The 11,978-nt window shown below is 44.0% G+C and overlaps 2 protein-coding genes across 2 annotated transcripts; both read right to left on the bottom strand.

The window, feature by feature from the left end:
• Positions 1-6,173: 6,173 nt before the first annotated feature.
• LOC131679533 (uncharacterized) lies at positions 6,174-9,839 on the bottom strand. The gene has a single exon (XM_058960274.1). The coding sequence runs from the start codon at positions 9,837-9,839 to the stop codon at positions 6,174-6,176; it is 3,666 nt and encodes a 1,221-aa protein (XP_058816257.1).
• Positions 9,840-10,690: 851 nt separating this feature from the next.
• Positions 10,691-11,591, bottom strand: LOC131679532 (uncharacterized). Its single transcript, XM_058960272.1, has 2 exons — positions 10,821-11,591; positions 10,691-10,753 (listed from the first exon to the last, which is right to left on the bottom strand). Exons 1-2 carry the CDS (start codon positions 11,589-11,591, stop codon positions 10,691-10,693), a joined length of 834 nt encoding a protein of 277 aa, XP_058816255.1.
• Between the last annotated feature and the right edge of the window lie 387 nt (positions 11,592-11,978).

The raw sequence follows: 11,978 nt of genomic DNA, 5'->3' as shown, positions 1-11,978 counted from the left end.
AGCCATTGTTACAGTTAAAATAGATTACTCTCATTTAAATATTTGCAAACCACCAAGACGGAGAGTGGGAGCAGTTCATCACAAATCTTGCACATCCAACACCAGCTTCACCTAATCTCACGCTGACAGTTGTGTCTGATATAGTTATTTTCATTGGCCTTTTGCATCAGGCACATAGTTTCCTTAGAATTTTTTAATTAAAATATTTCGCGCCGCTCTGCTTCTCGTTGAGCCGGTTCATTCATACATTTGAGTTTCATGCCCGCCGCATCATACACGTATCAGACGTGGGACCCCCGTACGACGTCTTCCCTCACCGACAGTCAGCCAGCGAACCGCACTCTTCTCGTCCGCTCCGGATGCCTTCTTGACATATGAAATGCGAGCTGCATCAAGATTCAAGTCGGACACCCGAATGGCTCAGCTCAGCAAAACGGTTGCCCTTTTCCACGTTCGCAGTCGGGTCGGTTGCAGTTCTTCGTGATGCGGAAAATTAATGCCACAACATAGCCGAGTGCTGTTTAGTGTAAAATTACCCAAACACTTTTTTTTGCGGGTTTGTTTGTCAGTTTCTACTGCAATTATGCACGACAGTAGCGCTACACTTGTACGGTTGCTGAAGGAATACGGGGAAAATTTATCGACTGGAATAAACAATCGAAAATTCGGCTCGCTGCAAATTAAAATTTAGTGGAAAAGTTGTTGCGGTGTTTGGCTAGTTTGAAGGTGTTGCAAGTTTTGATCATAAATTTTCAAGTTCCGGTTAGCTTTATGCAACGAGTTTTACACCCTATACGTATGTAGCTTATTTATAATTGTTTCCTTCGTCGATCCAAAGCAATCGCTCGAAATAATCCAGTGCTACATTTCAAATGGAGTCCCCCCTATAATTCAGAGAATTCTCCGCAATCTGACACAAGTCGAATTTATGGCCGTACTCCGATACACGTAACTATTCGCATCTCCCAAGCTGGCAGTTCAAGATTTGTCCAACGCTTCTTGCTGAATTGCTTCCATTTCGTAGCTCTTATAGGAATGGAAAACTCAAAAATCGAATCCCACTGCAGTTCCGCTATTTTCCGACGAAGAAGGAGTGTCGTGAATGCATAAATATATTCCCATCCCATCCGAGGCTGTTTTAAAACCCTTCGCAGTGGTGTCCGTGACGCGACCGGAGGAAAAAAAAGGACTACCTACCACCCATCAACTACCATCTATCTCGTGGCTGTCGCTTCGCTTCGGTATAGGATCGGTAAACCGAAAAATGCTGATGATGCGCTCTACTGCCGGTTGGCTGGCTGGCGGAATAAACTCTTCCGCCAAGCCAAGTAATGTCAGTCCTGCACTTTATTTCCTCCACCCTTCACCATCCGGCAATCGGGGTCGATTGCTTATGGACGACAGTCCTGACAGGGAGAAATGCAACCAGCATCTCACGGTTCGTTCAGAGCTCGTTATGTCAATAAATCCTGAAGCACCCGGACGGATGGAGAAAGAACCAGGACGACTCCGAGCATGCTTCGGCGATAGCAGTAAATGTCAGAAAACTAAAATATATTGTATATATAAGAATTTTCACTCAAACTGTTGCCATCTTCATGCCTTTCGCCGGATCAACGTGTGATGAGTGAGGAGCCATCCCGGAGCAATCGTTGGAAAGTAGACGAAGACTTTTCAGCCACTGCGATGAGATTTCTGTAGCAGCGTTTTACTGTAGGTTATAACCCAGAAGGTATTGGTACTCTTTTTTTAAGTTTTATCTGACACGGCTCAATGCGTTAGCACAACTAAGCCGTGGATCTTTAATGTTTTTTTACAATAAGTAAAAATAAAAAAATACTAAGAGTATCTCTCCTCCAGATTATTGACGTTTGCTGCTGCGTGTTGAGATCCTTTTTCTTGGCGGTGAAGCATTAGTTGCCTTATCCGTCGCAGCTTGGTGGTCATTCAGTCTGCCTTCTCTCGCGATATCGTTCATGTCCATGTCATAGGTACTGCTTTCTTGCTATTCACGGTCAGGGGTTCTTATGTGTTTCTTGTTCTTGCGGGTTGCTGTTGTAAATTTGTCTTCTTTATTGGTAATGATAGCGAAAATGTAGAACATGCAATCTGAATGATGGTTTCGGTAAATACAAGCAGAAATAGATAACTGATTTTGAAGTCTCTACGCTCGGTTCTAGTAGCCTGTACTCATATCTTCAGTTAGACCAATAAAAAATGAAGCTAATATCCTCTAAACAATACATCCCATAGCGATATGCCTGGAAACATTAGTGATTTGGGGAATCTTACTCTCTACTAGCTTTAAGCACGTTTACATACAAAAGCATAACACCTTCGCGATCATCGACGCACAACAAAGATGGCGGTCTAGCAAACGTGAAAGCACCGCGGTGATTAAGTAAATGTTTTAGCACTTATAAACTTATAAACCCGCGATAATGAATCAATCACGTCCGGAAGTCTGTACCTCCGGTCCTAGCAGCCTAGGTGCATGCCTTAAGTTAAACCAATAAAAAATGACGCTCATATCTACTAGACAACACGTTCCATGGCAACATGACCAGGAGCTCTAGTCATATGGGGAAATTCACTCTCCTCTAGCATCTGAACCATACACTAAAAATAAAAAGTCAGATGCAAGGTCCGCGCGCGGTCATCCAAGAATACATGCGAATCTTTATAAAATCGGGTTTGTGCAGGCGAAGTTACATACACGCTAACACTTACGACAAAAACGTTTAACACACAAACGCTCGAGCTTTTCGCGATCATCCACGCACACCTAAGCCCGCGATCTCGCAAAAAGGATAACACTCCAGTGACTAAGTGAACGATTTAGCACCTATAAATTTACAAACTCGGTCTCAACAGTGAACCTACAAACGCACGCGTTTGCGCGATCATGAATCAATCACGTTCGAATTTACCTACACTCGACCACAGCAGTCTATGTCTATGCCTTCAGTTGAACAAATAAGGAAAAAACGCTCATACCACTACACTACACGATGTTGCTCGACAGCAGATTCTATTAATCTCTTTATTGCAGGTACAGTGAAAACCCGTTTTTATCAGCCCCAGGAATTTTGTCAGCTTTTCGACCCGATTTCGTTAACCAGCCAGACTTATGAGACTATGCATACGGAATAATGTTAAATGTTTTCAAAGCTTCGGTTTAAAAAAGAAAATAAATAAATGATTTGTCATTGCCCCAATTTTGTCAAGCAAAGTTACACCAAGGGGCTGATAAAAAAGGGTCTTCGATGTATAATGATAAGATGGATTATAAATTCCTATAGGGGAATAAAGTTTTAGTGTTTTGCTTATATGCACAATTTCAGTCGTACTTTTAGTAATTTTCACTGTCATACAACGCTAATACCTAAGTACAGTTCTGTTTATATGTTTGTTCGTGTTGGGTTATATAACGACTCACTTTAGTTACTCAATTCTGAATTCCAAATGCTGGGTAATATTAGGCTATCTGTGCTGTTTTACTCCGTACTGACTAGATTCCACACTAACCTGATCCGTACTGTAGCTGTAAGTTTTGTTAGGTTTTGTTTTAGTTCTTGAATGAGTTTTCAGCTCACCTTGGATGATAACAGTCTATTAGTAAGTTCACTTTTATTTTAAGGAATAAGATTAATGAATTTTAACTTTTAGCACTACCCCTCGCGATTTAGAAATTAGTTTACGATGCCTTTTTTACCTCTGTCTTATAGTGCAAATCTTGGCGGCAAATAATTTGAGGTTTAAGTTTTTCTAGTACGATTGTCCTTCCGTGACCGCTGCCGGTGCCAATCCCCCGCGAAGGCGACAGGCACGGTTTGTTGTTATTTTTGTTGCATTGACGCCGAGGGGCTCGCTTAACTATGTGGCGCTGTTAACAAGTGATACGGTAGAACTCACTCTCTTCTAGCATCTGAACCGTACACAGCATCAGATTCACGGTCGCCCAAAAACACACGTGAATAAGGCACACGGTTATAAAATCGAATTTATACACGCGAAATTACATACATGATGGTACACAAAGACGAACATGCAATCGCGATTATCCACGCACAACTATGGCCACGATTACACAAACACAAAAATGCCAGCCCCGATGGTCTAGCGAACGCTAAAGCACTTATAATCTAATGAACGCGGTCTCAAGCGTTCACAAATAACTGCACATTCCCGCGCGATCGCAAAATCCTTACACCCGCACATCTGGACCGTTTATTCATATAACATTCAGAATCGCAGCCCTCTACAATTGGCCTTAACCAGTGTTTTAGTGGATAACATTTTCTGTCGCGCCTGCAATTGTAGTGAGTGATTCTGAAGGGGAGCCCTTCCTAGAACCCAGCTCTACAGCTCCAGTAAGACATGTTTCATACTTTCCCAGGATATATCTTGTTTTTTAACTGATTGTCGTGGTGTTCTGGATATTCAAGGAAAACGCTTCAGTTGTTCTACACAGATAAAAATATTTTGTAATTTTAAGTTTATTTTCATGCACATATTTGGAGCATGAATATAAATGCAAAATTAAGTTCCACCACAAATACACACGACTTGTCGTGCTTTCTTCAGCGAATTTTATTATAATTTTACACGTGGATTGAAAATTATAGTTTCTTTAAACGGAAAACCAATAAACTTCAATGTATTTTTACTCGAAAATTGTTGTAAAATGAATGACATGTAATATTACACGAATGAAAGTGTAAAATTGTATGCTGTTTGATTAGGGCATTGCAAAAAAAATTTGTTTTTGAATTCTCAAAGGCCCCCCCTCTCATATTGTGACAAACATCAAAGTAAGCTCAGATGCCAAATTTCACATCATTTGAACAATTCTAGACCCCCGTCCACTTCGATTGAAATTTTTAAAATTGGTGCTATGGGAAAATGTGGAGGAAAAATATATTAGATGCTATAACTTTTGAAGTAGCAATCAGAAAATTACAATTTATATCTCTTTCTAAAAGAAATAACTGATGCCGCGATCAAGTCCTTCGGATTAAGAAGCAGTGCTCTTGATTTTGGAGTAAGAAACGACACAACTATTTATTGGCTCCGTTGAATATACGACACCGATATTCGATGTGATGCTATATGTATTTTATTCGAGACTGACTCGTTTGCTTCGCTTCTAGCAAGTTTTATCAGAGATAGGTAGAAACCCGATCGGTCTGTTCGATCGGATGCTGAGATAGCCTGATAAGGAAACGGTAAAAGAAAGGGTAAACCGTATGTGTCTGATTCGAGCAGATTGCCGTCCCTAATCTACGAAATGCATGAACATATGCCGGCCACCGTTAAAAAGGCGGATTTTTAACAAAATGACTCCTATCTACTACTTGATGATTTCTTCCTAAACCTATACTTCTTAAACAACTAAAACATAAGAATTCAAAATTGTGGCGTAATCATTTCTGTTTCGTCTGTCCATATGCTGCTACTGATGATGTCTGTCTTCTAGACTTCTTCGAACGGTTGTTCACATATCCTCGAGCTGCTTCCTGTTCCATCTACGCCATGGTTTTCGTCGTCGATGACCGAGTGTCCCTTCGAAAGAACCTGCACGTCTCGACAATGACCATGGTTTTGTGTTGACTGAGTCGATCGTCCTGGTCTTCCTTGCTTGGCTGTCCTTGTCTGGGTCGTCATGCTGGAACAAACATAGACGGCTTTTTAAACAGTAAATTAGAAAAAGAACAACACTTAACTGGATTGGAGGCAACCGGCCTCCACGGGTCCGAAAACGGACGATGATCGTTGGCATCAAGTGACTGAGCGTACTTGTGCTTTTGTGATTGTGATGTCATCCATCGAGGAAGCCAGGTCGGAGGTAGATGAATCGGTGAGACTTTCTTCAGTGGGTGGGTGTTGAGCTGAACTGCCTTCCATCAGGTCCTTGTCTCCTCTGCTGCAGAGCCACCGACATACAGTGGACGCGTTTGAGTGCAGCTGCAGATCCTCTTGAAGAAGCAGCTAGCTTGTCGTTTGCTCGTGGTTGTGGGTTGGAGCAGGCATCATCATCGTGTAGCATTATGGTGGACGAAAAATTCATAAACTTTTTGCAAATTCGTTAAATTACATAGACTTACATGAATGGGAGGTCTAACGACCTCCCATTGTTGCACAGTGAGTACACTGTGATCGTTGGAAGGATTCTAGGTTCCTTCGTGTGGATCAGTGGCTTCATCATCGAGGTATTCCGTAGGTCTCTGAATGGGCAATACGCAGATTTTGGAGATTCCACGACGAAATTCACCGTCCTTCGTCCTAACGGTTACTACCCGGATGTTGCCATCATCAGCCGTGAAGACTTGTAGTATTCGTCCAAATTTCCATTTAAGTGGTGGAAGGTTTTCTTCCTTCACCAGTACCATGGTACCCACCGAAATGTTGTCTCGTTGTTGAGTCCATTGAGTACGAGGCTGCAACCCGGACAAATATTCCGACTGCCACTGCTTCCAAATTCGCCGGACGTATTCCTGTGTTTGCTGCCATCGGTCTAAGCGGTTGGAAGGCACATCTTCGAGACTTGGTTCTGGAATGGCGGCCAGTGATCGATGTACCAAGAAATGCCCAGGAGTAAGCACTTCCAGATCGTTAGGGTCCGAACTGAGCTGAGTGAGTGGCCGAGAATTTAGGCAACTTTCAATTTGAGTTAGTATAGTAAGAAATTCGTCCTGATACAGTACAACATTGCCGACCGTGCTGCGCAAGTGTTTCTTCAGCGACTTGACGGCTGCTTCCCAGAGCCCGCCGAAATTTGGGGATCTAGGAGGTATGAATTTGAACGTAATCCCATTTTCCGTACAGTTGGTAGTGATCAGTTCTTGGTGCTGCTGAGATACGAATAGTTGGGCTAAATCGTTCAATTCGCGTTGAGCTCCTTTAAAGTTGGTTGCATTGTCGCACTCAATCAACTCTGGTTTCCCTCGGCGAGCGACAAACCGTTTCAGAGCAGCTAGGAATGAGTTGGTCGATAGGTCTCCAACGCACTCAATGTCGACCGCCTTCGTTACAAGGCATACGAAAATGGAAACAAAACATTTAACAGGGGCAGCTCGGCGAGATTGACGATAATAAAAAGGTCCACAGTAATCCAAACCCGTGCGGAGAAACGGGAATGCTGGTGTAACGCGCTCCGGTGGAAGTTCACCCATTAACTGTTGCAGGATCTTAGGTTTGCAACGAAAACAGCTGACGCAGGAGTGAACAGCTTGGCGGGCAAGGTTTCTTATTCGCAGCGGCCAGAATCTTTCACGAATGGTGGCAATTAGCAACTGCGGACCAGCATGTAAAAGCTTTCGGTGGTAGTGAACTACTAGTAGCTCAGTGAAAGGATGTTTGTCCGGCAGGATCATCGGATGCCGTTGGTCGTAGCTTACGGGAGCATGGCGCAGCCGGCCACCGACACGCAATACGCCATTCGTTAGTATTGGAGTAAGAGTTTTCAATCGAGAATTCTGTTTGACTTGCCCATTTCGAGCTACTTCCGCGAGATCCTGAGAGAATCTTTCATCCTGAGCGAGTTTCACCAGGCAGTGTGTAGCCTGTTTAATTTCAATTACTGAAAGAAACCCGGTTTTCCTTTCGTAACGGTTCTGAATCCTGGAGTTAAAACTGAATCTTTGGATCCACGATACAACACGTACGAGTTTGTTGAAGGATGAATAACGCAGAAACAACTCATTAGGAGGCTGGACCTGAATTGGAAGGGCAATCACTCGTTCTTCTAGTTGTTCGGGAGTGAATGTTTCTGCGGAGGGGCGTGTAAATGGTGACCAAAATCGAGACGGCATCGAGAGCCATGGCGGCCCACTCCACCACAGAACGAAATCGTGTAGCTGTGTTGGTGATATTCCTCTCGAAATGACATCTGCTGGGTTTTCTGTACCTGGAACATGTGCCCAGATGCCTTTGGTTGTGATTCGCTGGATTTCTGAGGTCCGATTTGCCACAAAAGTTTTCCAGCGCGATGGACTGGCGGAGAGCCAGGCAAGGACTATAGTTGAATCGGTCCAGAAGAAACTGCTACCTTTAAGGTTTAGGCTAGATTGAACCTTTTCGAAGAGATGGCTTAGCAAGAGGGCTGCAGAGAGCTCCAGACGTGGCAAACAGACGGTACCATCTTTTTTCGTTTTTCCAATCGGTGCCACCTTAGATTTGGCGGTCAGCAAGTTAACGTGGATGCTTCCGCTGGAAGAGACTGCGCGGACGTAAATGCAAGCGCCGTACGCCTTCTCCGAAGCGTCGCAAAACCCATGTAGCTCCAAACAAACTGCGGATGGTGTAGACACGACCCACCGAGGTATTTTCATTAACGAAAGAGCGTGAAGATCATCGCGAAATTCTGACCAATAACGTTGATGAGAATCGCAAAGCGCATCATCCCAATTTTTTCCTTCTCGCCAAAGCTCTTGCATGAACAGTTTTGCTAAGACGACGATTGGCCCAACTAACCCCAGAGGGTCAAAAAGCCGAGCGATATCCGACAGAACCACGCGTTTGGTTATAGGTATCTGTTCACTGTGCTTCGGAGCTTCGAAAAGAAATGCATCTGTTGATGTATCCCACTGCAAACCCAGTGTCTTTATCGGCGAAACCGACGAGTCGAGGTCGAAAATAGTTCGTTCGTCCCTTAGGGGGAGTGGAATTCCTTCTAGAACCTTGGGCTCATTTGAAGCCCATTTCCGGAGCTGAAATCCAGCAGAGTTCATCACATGAATCAACTGCCTACAGAGTTCTTGGCCTTCTTCCACGCTGTCGACCCCACTAAGCATATCGTCCATGTAAAAGTCTCGTCGGATGACTTCTGCTGCTACTGGAAACTTTTCCGAACTGTCTTCAGCCAGTCTCTGGAGACTCTTTGTTGCGAGGTAAGGAGCTGATGATGTACCGTACGTAACCGTTGTTAGCTGGTAGCTCAGAATCTGTTGTGATGGTAAGTCTCTCCATAATATTCGTTGGAGTGGCTGATCATTGTCACAGACCAGAATTTGCCTATACATCTTTTCGATGTCAGAGATGATAGCAAACTGTGGCATCCGAAATCGTAGGATAATGGTAAGAAGGTCATCCTGCACGAGTGGACCGACCATTAGTAAGTCGTTTAAAGACACTCCTGTGTCTGTGGAGCACGAAGCATCGAAGACCACACGGAGTTTAGTGGTGATGCTATCTGGTCGGACGACGCAATGGTGAGGCAAATAATAGGACGGAGAGGATCGATCAGAATCGGCAATATCATTAATCAGCTTCATATGCCCGAGCTGGGCGTACTCGTGAATGAATTCAGAATAAGCTTCTTTCAGTACAGGATTTGCAGTAAGGCGTCGTTCGAGGGAAAGAAAGCGACGAGTAGCAATGGCCTTTGAGTTTCCTAGCTCTGCGATCACTGAACTTCTCTTTGGCAAGGCGACGACGAAACGACCTGAAGAATTTCGAATAGTATTGGTTGCGAAATGTTCTTCACAAGCAGACTCCTCTAACGATAATGTGCTTTTCGAATGACAAGCTTCAATCTCCCAGAAGCGTGTTAATTGTTCTTCTAATGACGGTGTACTACACATATGTGCGAAGCTCGTGAACGACGGTAAAGCAACTACGTTGACTCGGCCTGACACCACCCACCCAAGAGCGGTACTCTGCAATAGAGGTTCCTCATGACTATTTTTGATCTGTCCCTCCCGCAACAGATCATAGAAATTTTCCACTCCAAATATTAGATCGATAGGACCGGGTTGATGGAAAGTTGGGTCTGCTAAGACGATGTTAAGTGGCCAGTACAGTCGGGACATGTCAACTGCTTGGGATGGTAGTTCCATTGTAATTTTTGAAAGTACGTGGAATTTCCAGCATGCTTCGAAATCAGCGCGATGGGACTGAAGGCGAACGATAGTAGAATGTTTGGATGCTGTAGACGAGAGTCCAACGCCGCTGATTGGAACGAATTCTCGTACACGTTTGAGTCCTAATTTCTGGATCAGTTGCTCCGATACGAAATTTAGTTGCGATCCTGAGTCGAGAAGAGCACGGGCCCAGATAAACCTTCCGCAGGAGTCAAACACTTTCACGAGCGCCGTCGAGAGTAACACAGTCGAAGGAAGTTGTCCACGAATAATGTCGGAAGGTGACGACAAGTGGTTGGTTGAGAGAGCGGAGACTGTGGGGACTTGGTTCTCAGTAGATTGTGGCAGGTTGCGTGACTGCGAAGGTATTGAGAGCTTGGTCGGAGTGGATGACGAAGGAGAAGGTTGCATTCCGGACAAAGAGGGTTTGTTAGGCTGGGTATGGTTAATTTGGCTATTTGACGAATTAGTCCGTTGATGCAGCATTGTATGGTGTTTCTGGTTGCACACACGACAGGCTCCACTTGTGCAGTTTCTCACTAGATGCGCCGGCGAAAGACAGTTTATGCATAATGCGTTCTTTTTTGCAGCTTCGAATCGTTGGATTGCCGTCATCTTGCGAAATGCTTCACAATTAAATGAAGAATGGAAAGAATGTTTGCAGAATGGACAGGTCTTTTGAGGAGGCGAGATTGCAGGATGAGCGGAGTTTAATTTAGTAAATGTGCTTCGAAGTGAAGAGGAAAATGATCGAGGAGTATCAACCGTGCGAGTTTTGGACGCCGCGACAGATTGTAGAACAAGACTATGACTACGCAAAAAATCAGTCAGTTCGTAGTAGGTTGGGACATTTGTTGATTTGCGGTGAGATTCCCAATGACGCATGGTAACTGGATCGAGTCGTGAGCTCAACATAAAAATTAGCAATGTACTCCAATTTTCTGTTTCTTCTCCTACCCTTTCTAGCATCATCAAATTTCTCTCATATTCGTCGATAAGATGGTTCAGTGATTCGTGACACTCTTTTTTCATAGGCTCTACCGCAAACAGGGAATCGACGTAGGACTTAACGATCAAATATTTGTTCTCGTACCGTCTTTGAAGCATCTCCCAAGCCACATAATAATTTTCTGACGTCACATCGATAACCTCAACCACACGTTTAGCTTCCTTGGAAAGCGCCGAAATTAAATATGAAAATTTATCTATGCTGCTGAGTTGAGGAGCGGAATCGATCAATGACTTGAATGAATCTCTAAAAGTTGGCCATTCCTTAACAGACCCATCGAAAAGAGGAAGTCTAATCTCCGGCAGTTTCACTCGCAATTGAGCTGGTTGGGATATGGGTGCCTGCTCAGCATGGCTAACATTTGCTTGGTCGGAGGCACACGAGCGTTTCCGCATTTCTGATTGGAGAAAAGCCTTTAATCTCAAATAGGCTACTTCAAATTCCTCCCGAGAAGTCTGAATTTGATCTCCGGCAATCGTAACATCATTCACGTTAACACTATCCGAGCGTTTCAGCGCAACCTCACTATCGTCTAATAAATCCATCTCAAGCCTAATTTCCTCATACTGACTAAATATCGATTCTAACCTGTCCATCCAAGTGTCCAATTTGTCCCTGTCTGTTTCATCTGAATAATTTGCAACCATGCGCTCGATAATGTTCAAAGAATCTGTACAGTAACGCTCCTTTTTAGAAAGCCTTTTGAGATTTTTCGCCATCCTGACAAAAGACAGCACTAAAATAATCCGTTTGATTCGTTCTCGCACACGTGTGTGCCAATATGCCAACCAACCCAAAAATATCTTACGTCAAGCGACTCTATCACGCAGAAATGCGGAACACCATTGAGCCAGATGAATTTAATCTTTGATATCTCCGTATATTCAGGTTAGAAGAAGCATGCAATTGTACTTACAGTCTTTACGCTGAACAATGAGAAACCAAGCCACACCACGCTGCGACGCTACAACGCTCGGACCACGAGTCCAACCACGCCACGTTGGGCTAACAATAGCGGGCGCTGACAAAAGGAACAGTAGCCACTCGTTTCGATGACGCCGATATATTCCGCTTATGACAATCACACTTTACCTTTGCAATTTAAT

This window comes from Topomyia yanbarensis, chromosome 2 (genome assembly GCF_030247195.1).
Source record: "Topomyia yanbarensis strain Yona2022 chromosome 2, ASM3024719v1, whole genome shotgun sequence".
Lineage (NCBI taxonomy): Eukaryota > Metazoa > Arthropoda > Insecta > Diptera > Culicidae > Topomyia > Topomyia yanbarensis.
Note: the sequence above shows the minus strand (reverse complement) of the source record. Positions and strands in the feature narration are given on the sequence as shown.